We start from the raw sequence: 20,979 nt of genomic DNA, 5'->3' as shown, positions 1-20,979 counted from the left end.
GAACCTGTCAGCAGTTCTGTTTTCTTCGGAAGGCCTCTAAGTTCCGTTTCAGTTGCACTATATTTTTGGAAGGCTATTTGTGAAGCTTTTTTGATCAGCGTTGTGGGAGGCCAGACCAGATGTTCTTAATATTCTTTTTTGAACCATAGAACCTTTTTCTTCCCCCAGCAAAGCCTGCTTTGTTTTTGTGCTTTAAAGTTAGCTACAGCCCACAAACGAGTGGGATTCTTTCAAGCTTTACCAGTACCACATTGCTCTAAAAGTGTGAATAGTTGAACTTAACTTGGTATGCCTCACCAGAGGTGCCATCCTCTGCACATGTTGGACAGCAGCAATTACATTGTCTTGAATACAAATCAGGTTAGAAGGACTGTATAGCTGGTAAGTTGGCCCCTCATAAGTGTGGAAACGGCAAAATGTCCCCAGAAAAACGGGGCAACCTCTCCCTTCCACGTGTTCACATCAAGTCTTTGTTTTAAAGTTCAGAGATCTACAGCTTCATAGCAAATCAGTGGTAAGAATTTTAGGGTAGGCTAGATGCTTTCTTCTGACCTCTGGTTTGGAAGTAACTGGATTGTTATAGCTGAAAAGCTTGGGGGAAACAAACGCTGTGTTTTTCCTAGCATTCCTAAAATGAAATACTACTACACTAGGAATTCCCAAAATTATGGATATACATGAAAATAAGAAATGTAGGGCAACTGAGTGTAGATAATACTATCAACTCTATGAGCAGTCATCAATCACTTTTTATGAAAAAGAACTAATTTTTTTTCTGCATTTTTAACTAATGGGTTCTAATCATTAGCCTCCAAGAAGCCTGGCCAGGGTTGTTTCTTATGTAGCTTAAAAATGCCTTTGCTGACAGGGACCTCCTCAGTTGTCAACTATCACAAATGTTTCCAATAGGCTGGCTCCCATTCATAAATACTCCTCCATTCATAAATTGTTGTAAAGCTTCTGGATTTACTGACATTATTTGTTTTGTAAATCATGGAGTATATGCATTAGAGAAACCATGTATTCTTTGTTGTTTTTTTTTTTTTTTTAATAATTGCTTTTAATTTATTTGATAAAAGGGCCTTCTGACCTGGCTGCAATTAAGATATGTAGGGAAATCGTATTGCTTTCATAAATTGACTTTAAGTTGGTTACAAATGTTATTGTCAAGACCACAGGTATTTTTGTTTGTTTTCAAGTGCTGTGGTATGGGACTTTAAGATCCAGGAAATCTTACATGTCCAATAAATCAATTTTGTTACTTGCTTTTGGTTCTTTCAGTTGCTGGGCGTTCCTACAGGCATATAGTAGATAATTTGTAAAAGAAACAGAGGCATTCAGAAGAATTAGTAAATTAAGTAGGTCTGTGGTATTATTTTTGAAACAAAGACACATTACTCCAAGTGGGAGTGGGGAGGGTAGACACTTTTTTTAGACTATATATGCTCAATTTGTTTTGCTTTGCCTGAGGCTACTCCCTAAGCTTTTCTTATGCTGACTGACAATAGTTCTTTCACTTGATTTTTTTTTTTTTTTTTCCAATTCATTGTTTGTGTTATGATTTGGCCAGTGTAAGCTGGCTGTGAGTTGGTGTAATGGCCTGTTGCTTGCTTAGGGTCATCCAGATAGCAAGATTTAGGTACCTGACTTCCCTTGAAATAGAAGGGAAGTGAGCTTTATTTCTGGCAGTCTCCTCAGATAGATGAGTGACAGTGTATATTAAGGCATGCTCACCTGCTGGCATTTATTTCCTGCTCAGTTTTCATACCCAGGCTGGAAAAACAACCAAACAACTATTTGTTGTTTGTTTTTACCTAATCAATTATTCAATCTTTTATCTTCAATTAGCAATAATCTGCCTGAATGCCTGCTGTGCTTGATAGGCGTCTGAGGGCTCAATGGCATTTTTCAACTTGACTTGTGTTTAGATCTGTGGAAGTGCTCTGAGATTGAGCCCTTTTGTTTATGGAAAGTTACAGAAGGCAAAAATCAACAGAACTTTTTTCAACTCTGCGATGCTTCAAATATCTAAGTAAAACTACGCAATAAATACTGGTTTGTTTAGCTAGAGAGATGTGCTATAGCTTTGGAAATGGTAGATCTGTGTAGTATTTACATGGTGCTTTCATTCTGATGAATTGGAGTGAGAAGTTATGTGAAACTTGAAGGTTCATGCTTAACAAAATAACTAGCCTTGTTCTTCAACGTCTCTCTGCAACTTGCATTTTCTCATCCATGTAAGCCTTCCCTCTAGGCACAGTCATCAAGTTAATCAGGTACTGAGACAAACAGTAGTAGAACATAATATACAGTAATAATCTTTTCAGAGCAAATGCTTATTTAAGATCTGTGACACCTGTTTTTTTCATCTTCCATTGCATATGGTTTAGCAGCAAACAACTATGGCTTAGCCTGAGTAAAGACAACTTTCTCAGAGCAGATACCCCCTTTACTTGGTGGACAGAAATATTTTATCCCTTATTGGAGAAGAGTAAATGATAAAATTAACTGTTTTGGATTGTTTACCAATCTGCTGCTATTAACAGATGAAGTTACCTCAATTTTAATGTGCATTAGTAATATCATTTGATAGCTTTTCCATGTGGTAGTTCATTTAGAGATGTTAGGTCTGTCATCGCTGCTCAAATTTTAACTTCAATATATGTCAGAATTTAATAACAATCTATAAAAGTGAGTATCCGTATAGAAAAGCTATTGTTAAATCTGTAAAGCCTAATGCTTTATTCTCTTAATTCTCTTAAACTTTTTTTTTAAACAAGCACTTCTGAGTTGTGTGGCTTTTTCCTTTATAAAGCTATTGTTATCTGACTGCCAAGAATTTATTGATGATAATTCCCCTGTCATCACCAGTCACTTTTAAGCTTGCATAAATGTCTGTAGAGACAGACTTGATATGACACAGCAAATAACTATGTACGGAGTCTCCTAAGCATACACGGATTACAGCAAGCTAACTTTTCTTCTTCTGACTGAGTTTACCAACAGATACATCTAAAATTTGATAGTCAAGGTTAATAATCCACCAGGTTGGCCTCCTGGAAATGTTTTCTAGCTGCTGTTAGTATAGGAATTACTGTGTTTGCAGGGGTTAACAGATGGAATCTGATGCAATCCCTCCCACTTTTCCCAGCAGTTTTCATTAGACAAGTGCTCCATAGCAACAGTGAGATCACTGAAGACAGTATTTCATTGATTTCTCCCTCCCGCCCCCTTCCGTTTTTGAGCCATTCTTATCACTAAAGTGCAGTTGGCTGAAAAGACATCTTTTTTTATGCAAAACGCTTATGTGGGCTTCTGTCTTGTAAATAATTTGGAAAGCAGAAATCCCTTGCATCTTTTGTGTTTAATGTTTCACTATGTATTTAAAGAGAGATACAGGTTTAGGAGGCTGGATAACTGTACCTGCTGTAGCTGATGTTCTTAAGTATTCTTGCATTGTTTGCTGGTCTTCTAGGGAAAAGAATAATGTAGAGCAAGACCTGAAGGAGAAAGAAGATACCATCAAACAGAGGACAAGTGAGGTCCAGGTAAGTAAGGCACAGAATTATTGCTCAGATATCTGATACTGACCCATGTGATGTTTTAATGGTAATGGAATTACTGAATCTCTAGATCACATCACTTATTGAGTGGTGGCTAAGAAAATAAATGTACTTTGAAGTGTATTTGATATATGAATGTGGATTGGTGGGGGTCTGTATATTTATATAAATGTGTATACTTCTAGGATATATAGGCTACATGGAGTTTTAAATGAAAAATATTTCAAAATAATACATATTTTAAAGCAGGACTATCTATTGTCTAATTAAAACTGAAGAACACGTTGTAGTACTGCAAATTAGTAAACTTAAGTAGCTGAATTAAAAGGACTTGTATAAGGGGCTGCTACTTAAGAGTCGTAATAATTACCGGCTCGAGAAGAATGTTGCCACAAGTTAATTTTGCCTAACATAATTGAATTCTAAAAAAATGTATTTGATTTTTATTTAAAAGGATTATATTGAACTTTTCATAATCGAATAGAAAATTCGATTTTTACAAGTGTTTTATGAATTAAAAACTATATAGTCAACATCATTGTATAGGGTGCTAACAGTGTAAGCCCTGAATTAAATGCTGCAAAGCATATTTCAATTAATCATGAGATACAAAAGCAGCTGGAGTAGCTGCATTAAGAAAAAAACTTCAGTGTTATATCTAATCATTTACATTTATTTGTGCGTTTGTTTGAGGAATCTTTATTAATTCAAATACTCGTTATTTGATTAAGACTAAATAATGCGAATTTTTGCATTTTACTTTGCCTTGGGGGTTGGGAGGTCGGGGAAGAAAGCCAATGTGTTACAACCATTGTGACTTTTGTGCTTGGCTATTTCATATCCTTAAAGCCTGGGTGATAATTAATAGTCTGACCTCTCAAAAGATAATCAGATGCTGGCCTGTTTGTCACAATGGCATCCAGATTCAGCAGCTGCTGGAATGCATGCAGAAGTTGACCCTGTCTGTGATTCTGTCTGTGCATGCACTCGTCATTCCCCTCCTCACCATGCAGATTACCTTTTCACAATGTTAAAAATTCTTATGGGCATTTCTGTTTGAGCACACAGGGTGATTTTGTTAGTTTGTTGTAGAATGTTTGCCTTCATGTGAAGGTTGAGCTCTGTGGTGCCTTTGTACAAAGCTAAATTAAATCCCTACTTTTAATGTTAGAAGGCCTAAAATGTGACAATATTAGTGTGATCTGCTTGTTTATTGTCTAGTGTTTGACAGTCAGCAACATCACAGAATGAATGAAATCATTGTATCCAGAGCAGTCCTGTTGGAAGCAACTGTCTTAAGTCTTTAACCTCTTAGTGATCACAGAAGCTATTTATATCTGGTTAAATGTAGAGCTAGAGTTCTGTCAGTCTGCAGAGAAGGAACGGTCTATTACTGGCTTGTCAGAAAAATGGGAAACCATCAGGATCAAATGGGATGTGGCTGCAGCATTTATTCGAGCTGGTAGCCCCCTACCTCTGGTCTCCTCCTTGTTCCTGAATGCTGGAGAACCTGCATATTTCATGAAACTTTCTAGAACTTCACAGAACAGTGGTGACAGACTAAGAATATCTTTACATCGTGTTCTCTTTACATCATGTTCTTCTGTTTTTATTCTAATGGTGATATTTCTCAGATGGTGTTCACAAACACAGTGTTCCACAGTGTTCCAATCTGCCACCTTAGATAAAGCTAATTTAGTGGCATCACACTCTAGGTTTCATGATACCAGGGTTGTGTACACATACATAAATTATAAGCTCACGAATAGCCAAGGTTTGTGACGGATTGAACAGATTCGTATGGGAGGAAGGAAAGGTTAACTGTTTTTCTCTATTAAGTAATTTATACACTATGTAAATAGAGGCTAAGAGGCAAAAACAGAAAAAGAGTTGGAGGGAAATTAATTTTATTTTATTAAAATATCAGCTCTCTCTTAGCAAGGATTAATGGATGTGTTTTTTCATAAGAAGCTATGGGCAGAGTAGCAAAGATCATGAGAAACTGAGGCATTTCCCTCATTTATTCTGTGGTGGAGTTTATAACAAATAACATTTCAAATAACATTTGAAAGCATCCCCTTGCAATCTGATCACCAAGCTGCTCTTCTGGACCCAGGTATTGGTTGGAGCACTGGGCACTGCCTCAAGCCATGGGCTTTTGGCCGCCTTCACAAGACTCAGATCCTCTGTCGAGCACTTCACATGTGTATGGTTTACCAGTCTACCTGCAAAGACTCTGAAATAAGTGGTGATTCTCCTGGCTTTCGCAACAATGATTGTGTTCCTTAGAATTTTATTGTCATGAAGTCAAAAGGTTTGTTTCCCATTTTAAGTGTAACACTGAAACTTTGTGAAGAGATTTTTAGAACAAATGCATGCAACTCCTGAACAAAGGTTAGTTAATACAAGTTCACATCTATGGAGGAAAGAAAATGTATCTGCATGTGCAATGCTATTTCTAGACGAAAAAAGTTAAAAGTATTTTGGGACTTTCAAGCAGTGTGGAATGTTTCTGGCCTTTTCTTTTAGCCTTTTGATTTCTTTGTCGGCCTGAGTTTTCATAAACACGTTTTTTTTTCTCTGAGTATCCCCCCCAACATTGGATTTTCCTTATTCTTTCTTGTTAAGTACAAGACTGGCAAGCTATTAAATCTGTTGCCTGCCTGTGGAAATACAGATCTCGACTCATTTCCTTGTCCGCCACTACAATGGAGAGTTACAATGATCATAAACCTAACACAAGGATTACCAATAAAAATACCAGTTTGTACTCAAAAATGTGTTATGCTGGGGGTAATACTCAGATCTTCATGAAGTAAACTGGGCTTCAATTAAACTTCAAAAAACACCTTCTTTGGAGAAACATCAAGCACTGAATGAGGTCCTACATTAAAACATTTGTTAAATTAAAACTGTGTGTGCAAAATTCAGTGCTTGGGTTGGGGCCTAGTTTACTTCATGAAGATGTTTGAGAATCGCACCAGTTCTGTGTGTCGTGTCCACTCCACCTTTACTTTTGGAGTGGCCATGTGATTGTGGTTTTGTTTATTATTTGTTTTTTTTATTTTTTTTCTCCCACTTCTGGGAGGTAACAGCCTTAGTCAGGCATTTTCAGAGCTGCTCCTCTCCTGCTATGGCTAGGACAGATACTGGGATTCAAGAAGCAGTAGCAAGGTTGGAGGTGATCTATATTTTAGCTTGTGTGTATGTGAGTGTTTGCTTCCTTTAGAGGAAAAGAGACTGAAATCTCTTTAAGGTGTTACCTCCACCTCCAGATCCACCCCCTCTCGCCCTGGTTGCTTATGTTGTGTGTCAGCTGCTATTTGCTTTTCAAAGTGATGTGAAAAACAAATGCATCAAAACAGTTTGCCAATTATCCAAGTTGCTAGCTGCTGTCAGAGCCTTTTGTGCGTGTTGGTATGTCTTCCATAAATCAGAAATAACTAGTAAGTCATCTACTCTGACTGCTGTACATCAGTTGTATAGCTATTAATCCTGTTACTTAACTTGAGACATTGATTTTTGAACTTTTTTGTAAATGCATCTATGAAGCTTCTTTAGGTAGTCTTCCAGTTGTCTTGAGGTTCCCCATTTGTCTAGCATCCGACTGCCTTTCTGTTCCTCACAGTTTTTTTTTGTCCTGATTATCTGGAGGTGTTAACACATGTGGATTAACTGTCTCACCCACAGAATAAAAATAAATAAATAAAAATCACCTGAAAATGACAACAGGATCTTAGCTTAGAACAGCACACACATGCATGATCTAATCAGAAATTCATGTCAGCTTGTTTTCTTAATGTCATTGATTTTCTTTCATCTCTGTTCTTTCTTTAGTGTTGTATACAATTCTTCCTTCAATTACCATATTTTCTTGGAAAGGCTGCAATCTTTTCATCTAATACATTTGTATTAATCTTTTTTGATCTCCCTGTATTACCTCTTCCTCTTGACTTTGACAGTTCTTTCTTCTTTTGAAATTCTTGTCTTGGTTTTTCTTTTCAATGTTATCTCTGCGGTTTAACCATTAAATAACCAAGTCTAAACATTGCTGTTGCTCAAGAACTAATTATCATATGATGCTACTTAATGTATTTAAAATGCAAGATACATAACTACAGCTGTTTCTTAAATTAAGGTATATTTTCACATGTGGAATGTTCATTTCTTACAAGTACTGTTACCTGAAAACAAAATTTTGGTTGATTTGTGCAAAAAATAGGAGTTTGGGAAGATACTGAAGGAAGTGCACGTGAGTTAATAAGGCACTGGTTTTCTTCTTTACTATGCTGATAAAGCGAGTTTGTATTTTGGAATAGGTATTTCAAAGGGGAGAGGAGCAGAATAAAGGATTTCTGTTGTTAAGGAACTTGTTAAAATATATTGCTAAGATAACAGAGAGAGATAACATAGGCTAAACAAATACAACTTACAGATTTGAAATAGAACCCTACCTCCCTGGGAGTAAAACACTTAATCTCTGTGTGGAGGTGTGGTCTTCAATATTGCAGTGAGATTATTTTTACAAAGAAAAAAAAAGCAAATAGCGTGGTTATTTTTGTCTTAGAATTAAAACAAGAATACTTGCTTGCCTGAATACTAGTCTTTGAAAGATAACTTATTGATACTCTGAAATCTGACCAATCATTACCTCAATTTATACTTTGGAATTTAGTGGTAAGAAGGAGTGGGGAGCAAATACAAAGCAAATCTTTTTTTATTACAGGATTTACAAGACGAAGTAAAGCGGGAGAGCAATAATCTGCAGAAGCTGCAAGCTCAGAAACAGGAAGCCCAGGAAATCCTTAATGATCTTGATGAGCAGAAGGCCAAGTTGGAAGAGCAACTTAATGATATCAGGCAGAAGTGTGCAGAGGAGGCCCATTTGGTAAGGTCTAGTGGCCAAGGCCCTTGACAGAGAAAATGGCTCTTTTTGAAGAACGTAGCCATGCAGTGTGTTGCAGCTGTTGGGGAAGGAGAAAAAATTTTAAAGAATAATCAGCATGAGCTTCAGGATTTTGTGAACAATAGAGAATAGGAGATACATCTCTGATTTCAGCAATGTTTGTGATATTTGGTGGCACACTGATGCTACATGTATCTCACTAAAATAAGGCTGTGTGCAAACAAATGCTGCAAATTTATAACTCAATATAAGTGAAATTAGAAGCGGTAATTAATGGGACTGATTTCTTGAGCGTTTGAAAAAAAAAAAGTGGATTTTTTCTAATATAAATCTTTAGTATTTCTTTGCTGTCTAAAATGTTATCTTCAATATTAGAAATACTGGTGTTGGTTAGGAGAACAGCTTGAATAGTATGATCTCATTGAGACCAATGGTGAATTAACCTCTTGTTCAGGTATGGTCTATAATATCTGTAATAGAGGTTTCATACCTTTTCTGGTCATAAATAATATTTGCTGGACATGTTTGGAGGTGTGTGGGTGTCTTTTGTTTTTTTTTGTTGTTGTTTTAATTTGGCTTTGAAATACTTGTTTATGCATTAGATTGCCATGCTGAAGGCTGAAATAACGAGCCAGGAGTCAAAGATTTCAGCGTATGAAGATGAACTGACCAAAGCTCAAGAGGAGCTGAGTCGTCTGCAGCAAGAAACTGCAGAGCTTGAGCATTGCATAGAGTCTGGGAAAGCACAGCTGGGACCTCTTCAGCAACATCTGCAGGATTCACAACAGGAAATCAATTCAGTAAGGCAGTGTGAAAAGATGAGGGGAAAAAAAACAAAGGAACAAAACCCAAAATGTTTCAGCTGACAACCTTTAGTGTTTTTTCATAAGGGGATGGCACTTGTTTTTTTTTTCTTCACTGTTTGCTCATGTCTTTCCACTGCTTGCACAGGCTATGTCTGTATGGTAGTTAGGATTCTTAGAGGCTGACTCAAATTGCTCAAGGTATTTAATGATATTTCTCCAGGTTTTGATAATAAGAGGGGAATTTATTATACTTCATAAATAATTTCTCTTAATGTAATGAATAACAAATGGCTAGTGCCTCTTTAGATTCCCTACTAGATGTGTAGGGAATTTAAGTTTTTGTCTTTAGCCATGGCCTGGGGCATGGTCTTGCTATTCTTTAATTGATGTGATGTTGGTATAAAATTATTAATGACATAGTGTATTTTTGAAGGAGGAAAGTAAAGTGAACGTAAGAAAAAATTGTATTGAGACTAGATACTGAGAAACAGAGAGGTTGCTGTACTGATTTTGAGCACAGAACTGCACTTTGTATGTGCGATCAATAATTTATTACTTCAGTGATGTTTAGCTTGAACACCCTTTCATTACCATTCTTCTCTCACATGCCCGCAGTCTGCTAACATGTGAGCCAGAGCCATGTCATTATCAAGTTGAAAACAAAGCCTTTCTATTAACTTTGAACCCTAGAAATGGCTGATTTCTGGATCAGTTCCTTCACGTGCTTCATGTCTAACTTCTTAAGTCTTTTTTTTTAAGACTTCCACTGCTAGGATACTTCCTTCTGTTGAAGAGGCTTTTATGACATACAGAAAACCAAGTATAAAAATTATGAATGACTTTTAGAAACTGAGGAGTAAAAAATGGATGTTGTTTTATCAGAGGTAGAAAGAAGGTAGTGCTATTTCAATATTATTAACTAATAATCATAGCAAGAGATGATTGTGATTAATGGATCTGATGCGATTATGTAAGTGACTGGTTATGCCTGACTGTACTAAAAACCTGTTTTTGTTGTAGACTTGTTTTATATAAATACTCCTAAGTTCATTGCTCTTGGCTCAGAAAAAATGAACAAGAGGTCCTCTGATGCTTTAGGCAAGGGTATCTAATGGTTGATCTGAGATCAGTGTATTTGAAAGACGCCTTGGTGTTGTCATTGCTGCCACCTGATTTGTGATGTGCAAAGCAAGGAAAACGCTGTTAGGTGATTGACCTAGTAGAAATCAGTGGGATTTAGATACCTACATATCTGAACTGTGTTCATCCTTCTGCATAATCTGCCACATTCAGTAATTTCTTCAGAACTTGCAGATAGTTTGTAGATGTTTGCTGTGAGGTACTGCATTATGCATGTTGTAGAAATAATGACATGGATGTCGCTGTCTGCTTAGGAAGATATATTATGGATTCTGCAGACATCAAAAGTCATGTGAGAGAAGATAATGAATTTGTAATTTTCTTTAGAAGATGAGAATTCTTTTTAAGCAGCCTTTTTAATTTCTGGAGTTTAAGGCAATTTCAAATGAGTAATTTAAAAGGAAAAAAAAAAAAAAGCTTTGCAACTCTTCTTGTGAGTTTGAGTGGGAAAAAAGGGAACAAGTCTTGATGTTTCCAGTGATTGCCAGCAATATGGTCTGCTTCCTTGGCAGAAGGTTCTCAGGTCTCTCTTTCAACCATGTTATATATCTTCTAGATCTGATTTGTACTGCTTTCTCAAATATCACCCTTTGAAATAACATGATTTTATTATACTTGCTTAAGGAAAGTAAGAATTTTAGATACGTCTTCCATTTTATATTTAAGAAGGTATGGTTATATTCTAGCTTTTGTGTGCTGCTGTACAGATACATGTACATTTATTTCTGTTTACAGGTGCAAACAAAACTTCTTGAGCTAAAAGAATTGGAAAATAACCAATTTAGTTGGCACTCTCAGACACATAACGTACTTGTTAATGGAACTGTGGATCATTCTAGTCTTAGCAACAGCAGCAGTGAAACTGCTAACCTTAATGAGAATGCTGAAAGGGAGAGTATAGCAGAAGAAGAACAAATAAACAATGCATCTCCAGTGAGTAAAGTGTTTTGCCTGCTTGATCATAATGCAATGCAGCTGTGAAGTTAAAATAAATGAAAATATATATTAAGATTGATTATGTTTTGTTTTTTAACACTTGTACAAGTGAACTTTCAGGATGTTATTCTGAGGGAGTATTTCAGGGATCTGAAAGTTGATAAGCAGAAAAAGAGGCAATGTTAGCTTGGCTGGAAAGTAGCAACAAAAATTTTTGTGCATTTGTTTCCAAAGCAAAATGTCTTAAATTGAAGAAGAGAATTAATGTTAAAGAAGAGCAGCTGTTTTCCAGTTGGCGCAACAGAAATGGAATGAGGAATAGGACAGAATATCTAAAGATCTCTTGCTTTCTAAATGTCCGTCTTTGTCTCAGGAGTTTTCTGTTTTTTTAATAACTTTCATGGGGTTTATGGAACACTTCAGTATGTTCTATTATAGCTGTGAACCTACTGAGGTATCTTTTAACATATTCTTACAGCTGTGTGATACTTTGAATAGTATATGTAGTGTAGTCTTCCATTTATTTATACTGAATTGCTTTTATCCTTACATAGGCAAGGAATAGTCCTGAAACAACAGCTGCTGTTGTGGAAGAAGAGAAAGAGATCCCAGCTGCAACTATTACCAAAAAAGTGAGTTTGTTCAGATCTGAGGGAGGAAAAAACGAATGTAAAAAAAACGCCACCAACAAAACAAACAACAAAACATAACCTAGTTAAATTGTTTGAGGTTTGCATCATGTCATTTACATGATGGCTATGGAACAGCAGAGAAATAAAAAATGTCACTTGTTACTGTTTTTAATTAGAGTATGATATCATGAAAGCATTCATAGGTTGATTTTTACTGAGGAATACTTTGAATCTCTGTTGATTAATTCTATAGAATTCAAACTCTCAGCTTTAAGAAACTAATAAATGGTAACAGAAGACAAGATAAGTGTCTTGAACTTCATACCTCTCTTCTTTCATGTTCTTCAGGAGGATCCATTTGATGCTGAGTCTCATCCATTGCCTGATCTAGTTTCTGAAGCCAGCTTAGAGTTCTTCCAGTCTGACCCTTTTGTTGGCAGTAAGTAAACTTCTTTCCAAGTGCAGATTTGCAGAAATGGGTTTTGTGTGAACACGTCTCATCCAAATTCATCGTGCACTTTCTCGTTAATTGTGAAAATTGTAACTTTCCCTCACTGGTCTTCCTGAGGGCCTTTTTTTTTTCTTTTTTTTTTTTTTCCTTTCCTGGGGGTTGCATTTTGGTATTAAAGGTGTGGGTGTACTTGTGATACGTGTGATGTCACTGATCTAGTTTGCAGTGCAGAGCCACAAACAGATCAACTGAGGGTTCAGCGAGCTGTGGTGTTGGGGGGTGTGTGGGTGGCTGACAGTGAATGGCTGTGGCCTACTTACGGTGAGTTTGGCACTCAAAAAAAGGTAATGTGGAACTGTACCATCTGTTCATCTTATGGAAGTGCCATGCTTTATTTTAAGAACTTGCCACTTAGGGATGCTGTTGCTCCGATTTTTTTAATGTTGGAAAGAGTGATCTGTCTGTGATCTATGGAGACACTTGGAGTATGGGAGAAGGGGAGCTAATTTGGATTAGCAGTTGAAGCAGATGCTTTCAGCTACGTTAATATGATTTGACAGGCTTTTGGAGTCAACATGGTCTAACCAATTTAGTTCAGATTGCTTTGGAAGGAGAATAAGCTAAATTTATTTCATATCGCTTGGCTTCTAAAAGAATGTCAGTGCAGATTTTAATACATTTAAATGAGTAAATTAAACTAATTTAAAACAGCTTCAATGTTGCCACGTAGATATAATTTCTTTTTTGTTTATATTGAAGTAGTCTTACTTACAGGTATGACAACCTTTCTTTCAGAGGAGAAGGTATGTCTGCTGGTAGTCAACCTTCTGGACTTTGTGTGATCAGTATGTTTAGGGGTAGTTACCTGCAGCTAAGAGACCGTACATACATGAGATGAGGGAGTAAATTGATGCAATTGGAACCGTGCATCTAGTACAGAAAGGAACGCTTAAGAGCGGCCATCCATGGTGCTATGAGAATTATCAAAACTAAGACTAAGCTGCTGGCAGTGGTTAGCTTGGATTACTGTGGTGGTAAATACTGCACAATGTGGATAACTCATAATAGCCAACAAAGAGGCATCTTTGAGAGACGGTTGCTTTTGTGTGCTTCATGTTGGTAATAAGCTACGTGATGAATATTTGCTTTGTCTACTACCACCTCTTGTAGTTCCTCTGAAAACATTGAAATTATTCTTCTGAGTGTGAGAAATGGATAGAATGGATTGAGAGCAGCCCTGAGGAGAAGGACTTGGGGTTGTTGGTTGATGAGAAGCTCAACGTGAGCAGAGTGCACTTGCAGCCCAGAAAGCCAACCATATTCTGGGCTGCATCAAAAGGGAGGTGATTCTCCCCCTCACTCCCCTCTCGTGAGACCCCACCTATATCCAGCTCCCCAACACAAGAAGAACATGGACCTACTGGAGTGATCCCAGAAGATCATCCAAGGATGATCAGAGGGCTGGAGCACCTCTCCTATATGAGGACAGGCTGCGGGAATTGGGGTTGTTCAGCCCAGAGAAGAGAAGGCTCTGGGGAGACCTCATTGTGGCCTTTCAGTACCTAACAGGGGCCTACTAGACAACTAGAGAGGGACTTTTTACAAGGGCGTGTAGTGATAAGACAAGGGATAATGGCTTTAAACTGCAAGAGTGTAGATTTAGATTAGATGTTAGGAAGAAATTCTTTCCCATGAGGGTGGTGAGGCCCTGGAACAGGCTGCCTGGAGCAGCTGTGCATACCCTATCCCTGGAGGTGTTCAAGGCCAGGTTGGATGGGACTTTGAGCAACCTGGTCTGGCGGAAGGTGTCCCCACCCATGGCAGAGGGCTTGGACTTAGATGATTTTTAAGGTCCCGTCCAACCCAAACCATTCTGTGATTGTGAAATTTTAGCTCTAGAAGTGATTTTGTATCCAGAAGACTGCGACTCAGTACATGCTTTCTGATTAAAAAGCTACAAGTCACTTTTTTTCTTTAAACAGGTGATCCCTTCAAAGATGATCCCTTTGGGAAAATTGGTAAGCAACTTTGTAACTTCTAATATGTCTTGTTTTTTTTTGTTAAGGATTCCTAGTAGAACAGGATGTGGGGAAAAGTGTTACCCCTTTTAGGCTGAAAAAGGCCATGGGTAGTCTCTATTGAGACTGGCTGTATAGGCAATGTGTCTTGGGGAGTGAAGGTAGGAGAGTGGTAAAAAAAACATTAGATTTTGTAAAATTCTTTTTTTAATTCTTTTTAAGGGAGTTTGGTTAAAGAAACTATATACTTAAGTGATTCTGGAGCTGAACCATTGGTACGGTCCAGTTTTCATCATGTCCGGAAGATGTTGGCTTGTCTAATTTTTGAACCACAGAATGCAAATTATTCACAGATAAATTTGATGCTTCAGAAATCCTTAGTCTTAAATGTGTCACCTTCTTGCAGTATGAAAGCAGCAATATAGTGCTTCATTTTTAAAACACCAAGCTAAATAAAGCTAGCAGAAATGGTAACAAGATGTTTACTTTTTAGATCCCTTTGGTGGTGATCCCTTCAAAGGCTCAGATCCTTTTGCAGCTGACTGTTTTTTCAAACAATCCTCCACTGATCCTTTTGTGACTGCAGGCACTGATCCATTTACCACTGCTGGCAACAGCAATAATACCACAGTAAGTTTTGATAGCATACCTTTTACTTCTGTATATAATTTGGACAAAATGAACTATTTTGTGCATTTGGACATGCCTTCAAATGCTGATATTCAGAAGTGATGTAGACTAAAGGTACCTCTCACCCCATGGCTCTGTCTTGTCTCTCTTTTTGTCCTGCTTTCTAGAAATAGGAACAGATAAAAATAAAGAAAAAAAAAAGTAAATGTTTCAGTGTGGAACCTGAGTGTTAGAACCTTTTGAGAATAGTGACCTAAGCTCCACTGCTAGCTGGTGAAACTTATTAAACATAGAAAGAAACCCAAGATTAATCTGACCAGGTTATATTGAGACATTTGACTTTTTTGCTTCCAAAGCTTATAGGATCAATAAGTATGTTATATCTTATTTAAAATCTGATGTGGTATAGGATTTTCCCCTCTGAGAAGTCAGCTTGTGCTTGATGTATGTTGCTTTGGGTTTTGTGGTCTTTTTTTTAATAAGACTCACTGAAACCTTGCCATAACGTGGAGATTATTACTGAATTGTGTGCTCTTTCAGAGGTATCTAGGTGTGACTTCTAGCTGTTCACAAGGTCATGTTACACACTACAGGCTACCCCTCCAACCTAAAAAAAAAAATCTACAATCTTCAATACTTATTCTGCACGCTATTGTTTCCCAAGTCACGATATTCTAATATAACTAATTCTTGGTCATACTACAGTCTGACAATAAGAGAAGTACAGAGGAGCAAAGAAAAAAAGAGTGGTCAGAGCTGTGGTGTGGGATTCACAGTTTGTAGCAGTCGATCCTTGAGAGAATTGTGTTTCTGAAGTTGCATTCATCTTAAATGCTTTACTGCACCTTTGTGTTACTGACATCCTGTAGTAATATCTTTATGAAGAAAATGGTATATTTCACTTTTTTTTTGACTAACTTTTTTTGATGCTGGACTAACGTTTTAACTGAAATAAATTTTGATTGTATTCTTAGTATGAGGACTTCTTTAAGCTGAAAACCACATTTCCCTCTAAAGTTAGTTTTTTTTATTTTAGACGGAGATATTGAAGAAAAATGATCCTTTTGCTCCTGGTGGAACAACTGTTACTACATCAAATGATCTAGGTAAAAGAAGACTATACACATCAAACTTACTTTACTTGCTTTTGCTTATTTTTGTTTCTAGTCTCTCTTCCCAAGTTTTACTGAGAAATACTTGAATCCAAGACAAATCCATGTACTTCTGTATTGTAAACATATTTAATTTTAGGAAAAAAAACACACTTCTCTGGAGACACAGAAGTGAGTATTGGTAAAGATGGTGTATTTCTTGCTTTACAATAGAACGGCACTTTTTACTTGTTTTGTGGTACATAAGAATGAATTGTACTGTTGAATTACAGATTGAGATCATACAAGGTTGAAAAAATTTATTCCACAAATGGGCTTACAGTTGGAAGTGAGCTCTTGTTCGTGGTCATATTCATGTGTGTACACAGCCACAGATGCACACACAAAATACATGTCTGTGTATATAGATATATCTCGGCTAAACCTGTTCAGGAAAATTACTATTCTTAGTCAGTTGTTAATATTTAGTTCTTGTAAAAACTTCTTAAATAGTAAGTGTTCACCTCATGAAATATTTCATTTGACTTAGTCTATACTGCAAGATAAGTAACAGCTGCTTTTTTTGTTGTGGGATCTTTCAATGTTCTTTTCAATGTTTAATTTATAATCCCGTTCTGTTTGCTTGATTTGTGTGTATTTAGCTACAGACCCCTTTGCCTCTCTGTTTGGAAACGAATCCTTTGGAAGCGGTTTTGCTGACTTCAGCACACTGTCAAAGGTAATGTGGAACAACTGTCACTCAGAAGATGCATGGAACTCTACGGTGACAAGACAAAACATACTCTCTCTTCTGATGTTTTTATTGTTACAGTTTTGCCACTAATAATAACTTATAATGGCTAACTTCTTTGAAAAAGAGTTTTTAACAGTAAAATATCTTGCAGTGTCACTGTGAAGAATGCAAAGTAATCTTTGTGGTTTTGTGTTTTCTCTGTATTTGAAGTGATTATTTTTTTTCTTGAAAATCTGCTGAATGTAACAGCAAAAGTGTTACTTTTGCACCTATAACTGTACTCAACTTCTTATTGCTGTACACACTAACCATTCCTGATTTTTCTGTAATTTTCATCAGTGTGGGGTTTTAGTATCTCCTGGAATAGTTGGATTATGTCTTTAAAAACAAACAAAAGTATTTTTGTATTAGTCCAAACTTTCACTTCTAAATAAATATTGTAGTATTGAAAAAAAGGAAAGTATTAGTAGAATTGCACTGAAAGTGTCTATGTTACTGTTTTCTTTGTTGAAGGCCAGCACCGAGGATCCCTTTAGCTCTTCCACATCAGGTTCCGGCAACAATGTGGTCATAACTAAAAACTTATTTGAAGAACCACCATCCAAAAATGAGGATGTTCCTCCTGCATTGCCCCCTAAAACAGGAACTCCCACGAGGCCCTGTCCACCACCACCTGGTAAGAGCTGAAACTGAGATGCTGTTAACAATTAGATTCTTCATACACAATTACAAGTACGACAGTTGCAAGGGGATGGTGAAATACACTGAACTAAGAATGAATGAGGAAGGTATAAAACAAGTCTGTTCCTGATCTGTTGTTGTTTTCCTCAGAGTTAAATTTTGTGTGGCATTTAGGATCAGACCTTCAGTTTTTTGGTGGTTGTTTTGATTTTTGAAGGGGGGATGAGAAAAAGGATTTAGAAAATGGGAGAGTATAAAGTTGTTACGCATATCTGCAAGAACACAGAGTGGCTACAGACTAAATGGTTGCTAATGTGATAGACTGAATAGTGCACTAAATTATGTTTCAAGTGAGAATTCATTGTATTTTACCCATTGCAAAACCTCTGGTTTTAATTCTGTCTTTAAAGAAATATTAAAACTATTTAGCGCTTACATGGCTGGAGCAAAATGAATTAACTAGGGATAACATGACTGCCTCAGATGTTCAGATGAAATTTTTCCAGATGGCCTTGCCAGGTCCGTAGTAGTGAATCTAGCCAATGTAATAGTAATAAACCCAGGCTGTTTCCTGTTCAGTGATAGCTGAATCCTCTGGTCTGATCCATGACACAAACCATTCTTTTCCAGAAAACACCATGATTGTCAAAGATAACACCTTCTTATGGTTACAACAAGTTATGGTTATAACAAGGTTAAAACACACTACTTACTTTCAATAGTAAATTGGAAAATACATCAGTGTTCTTTTAACTTTCCATCCTTTGTTTCATTCTCTTTAAAAAATCTACTGCATCATATTTTTTTCACTATTACACTATATGGTTGAATCTTAAGGTGTTTTGGAAAAATTAAATTCATCTTTTTCCCTCAAAAGTAGGGAACGCAGTAAATGTAGGAGTATTTAATACTAAGTTTAAAAACAGGTCCTAATTTCTAATGTTGCCATTAGGAGATCTGGCTCGTGCCTTGTAAATAATCAGTTGAATTGTAAATAATGTTAAAACAGTTGACTAGTTGTGACGATTTGAATGTTTTATAGTGTTTTGTTTTATGGAGGCCCCTCAAAAGGGGGTGTGGAGACTTCTGACTTCATTCTTCGGGAAGTGCCTACAAAGTGGTGTAGAGATGTGCTTTTAGAATGCAAGCACTGAGTGGCAGAGCAACAGCGCCGTTATTGATAGATGACTAGAAAAATAGCCTGTTTTGGTTTGCACATGCTAAAAATGATACTGTGGGTACCTTGATAACCATTCCCAATAACTTACTTTCCTTACGTAAGTCGTAAATTGAGATAGTTAAGTGGATTTGTTTTTAGTAAATCTCTTGGTCTAATACAAAACAAGAAAATGCTTTTAGAGGAACTGCCTGTCCTTTTAATTCTACATGGTACTGGGAAGTGTGCAGAAGGGATATTTGCTTGTCTCTGAAATCTGCCGGCTTTCCAGATACTGATAAGTGCTCCCATTTCATGATTTTTTGGGTGGGTTTGGAGGTAGGATTAACATTTGTAAGAACATGAAGTATACTTTCCCTACAGAAATATTTTTTTCTGGATGTTCAAGAATTAAAAAAACTGCAATGAAACCTTTTCTGTAAGTAATAACATCTGGAAAGAATGGTGGGAAGAAATTTAGCTCAACTGGTCTTGGAAGGATTTGGGTTAATGACCTCAAAGCTGTTGAAAGTTGACTGGGGTTAAGCTGAAAAAAGGAAAAGGGGGGGCTCATGTCTGGTTCTGTTCTATCTGCAGCTAGGCAAGGATTAACAAAATAGCCTGTGATTGCTGTATGGCTTCATTTTCTTAGTTTAAAAACTACAGAAATTCTAGTTGTTAGCATAGTGAGAAGACGTATTTGCTGTTTTGAAGACATACAATTATACTTCTGTCCTGAATCAAATTGTGTTATTTTGATCCAAACAAATAATAAAAAGAAGCTGGAATTAACATGGACAGTTGATAAACAGAAGAATAATTACTGTGCTAAGAGAATAGGGGTTCAAGACTTAAAAATTCTCTTCCCCAAATACTGTTACATCAGTACATAATTGTGCTCTTGAATCATTAACATACATGTGTTCCGTTTTGATCAGATAATGCTTTAACAAACTGTGGACCGTACCCTCATTTTTTAAACTGGCAACCCTTCCTCTGAATTCATTACAACTCCACTAATTTTCCAGAAGAGGTTGCATTCCAAGTAGCTTTGGATTTTTTAACTATTTTTGGCATGTTATTACCTGCTATCTTCAATTCATTTTAAATTCATTTTAATCTAAGGGAAAAGACCTATCAATCAAATAGACTCTTCAGATTCCTTTAAACCGAGCGATCCATTTCAGCCTTTCCCCACCCCAGACATTCCCAAAGAACAAGAAGCAGATCTATTCTGTGATCCATTTGCTCCCACCAGCGTCAGTAAAGAGGCTGACCCCAACAATTTTGCAAACTTCAGTACTGTGAGTAAACAATTTTTACATTTGTTTCAGTATACTGACAGCATTGAATTGTTCACACTGAAGTCTTCAGTCTAATTAAAAAGATTGAAACATATCCCACGTACAAAGGGGATATCGCTTCCAGTTAAAACTGTATTTATTTTTACTTTATAACTGAGGCTGTCCTAAAGTAAAACGCTGCAGAATGATGTAGTTAATATTTAAGTTGTATTGCCTTTGTGAGTTTATGAGGCTTTTCTCATGAAGGCCTCGTAACCTTTAGAAGATAGGACATTTTAAATACATGTTCTCAGAATTACTAATTTTATCAATGCATGTAGCAGATATAAAATATAAATCTATATAAAGCACACTGTTATTTATCTTGTTAAAGATACAACCAAAAGTGTGACTTTAATTTTGTCAGTGAACTGCTTAGTCATAATATTGAAATATGACTGAAATATTGATAAACAGCCTCGTAGTAGTGTATGTTAATGAGATCTAATTTGGTGAGTTTTGAATGGCTGCTAAATTCCAGACGTTATGTATGATGCAGTGAAAAGTAGTAAGTGTCTCTTTATAACCAGAATCCATTTCATAGAAGTCGTGGTGTCCAAGCAGTAGAAGCAAATCTAAAGGTTTGTGCATGCCTTTATTTATTTATTTATTTAGAGTTTTTGCAAATAGGAGTTTTGGAAGGCATTTGGAAGGCATTTGGAAGCACTTTTCAAGCTTGATATCTGTTAAATGCAATTTGCATTCACAGTAATGGTATTGCTTTTATTATTTTCAGGCATAATAAACTATTTGCTTAATTGAAGTAAACTGAGGATTGACAGGCTCTCAAAATTGTCTTGCACTGGTTGATGTGTCTTATAGCATGACAATTTCTGACATATTATTGATCACTTTAACTAGCTAAAGGGATT

At 36.6% G+C, this 20,979-nt stretch overlaps 1 protein-coding gene across 20 annotated transcripts in view; it reads left to right on the top strand.

The window, feature by feature from the left end:
* The window catches only part of EPS15 (epidermal growth factor receptor pathway substrate 15), a 68,199-nt gene that overhangs the window by 44,430 nt on the left and 2,790 nt on the right, over nucleotides 1-20,979 (top strand). For 3 of the 20 annotated variants that reach the window (XM_050712303.1, XM_035537751.2, XM_035537755.2), the window contains 13 exons: nucleotides 3,476-3,548; nucleotides 8,290-8,451; nucleotides 9,072-9,269; nucleotides 11,151-11,348; nucleotides 11,906-11,983; nucleotides 12,332-12,422; nucleotides 14,417-14,452; nucleotides 14,946-15,082; nucleotides 16,119-16,188; nucleotides 16,836-16,912; nucleotides 17,441-17,603; nucleotides 19,890-20,068; nucleotides 20,652-20,688. In XM_050712303.1, the coding sequence (XP_050568260.1) occupies nucleotides 3,476-3,548; nucleotides 8,290-8,451; nucleotides 9,072-9,269; nucleotides 11,151-11,348; nucleotides 11,906-11,983; nucleotides 12,332-12,422; nucleotides 14,417-14,452; nucleotides 14,946-15,082; nucleotides 16,119-16,188; nucleotides 16,836-16,912; nucleotides 17,441-17,603; nucleotides 19,890-20,068; nucleotides 20,652-20,688 (1,499 nt within the window). Of the gene's footprint in view, nucleotides 1-3,475; nucleotides 3,549-8,289; nucleotides 8,452-9,071; nucleotides 9,270-11,150; nucleotides 11,349-11,905; nucleotides 11,984-12,331; nucleotides 12,423-14,416; nucleotides 14,453-14,945; nucleotides 15,083-16,118; nucleotides 16,189-16,835; nucleotides 16,913-17,440; nucleotides 17,604-19,889; nucleotides 20,069-20,637; nucleotides 20,689-20,979 lie in introns of all 20 variants that reach the window. The other 17 variants (XM_035537744.2, XM_035537743.2, XM_035537745.2 and 14 more) reach the window with 8 other exon arrangements.

The sequence above is a fragment of the Cygnus atratus genome, chromosome 8 (assembly GCF_013377495.2).
Source record: "Cygnus atratus isolate AKBS03 ecotype Queensland, Australia chromosome 8, CAtr_DNAZoo_HiC_assembly, whole genome shotgun sequence".
Taxonomy (NCBI): Eukaryota; Metazoa; Chordata; class Aves; order Anseriformes; family Anatidae; genus Cygnus; species Cygnus atratus.
The sequence above is the reverse complement of the archived record's forward strand: the minus strand, read 5'-3'. Positions and strand labels throughout refer to the sequence as shown.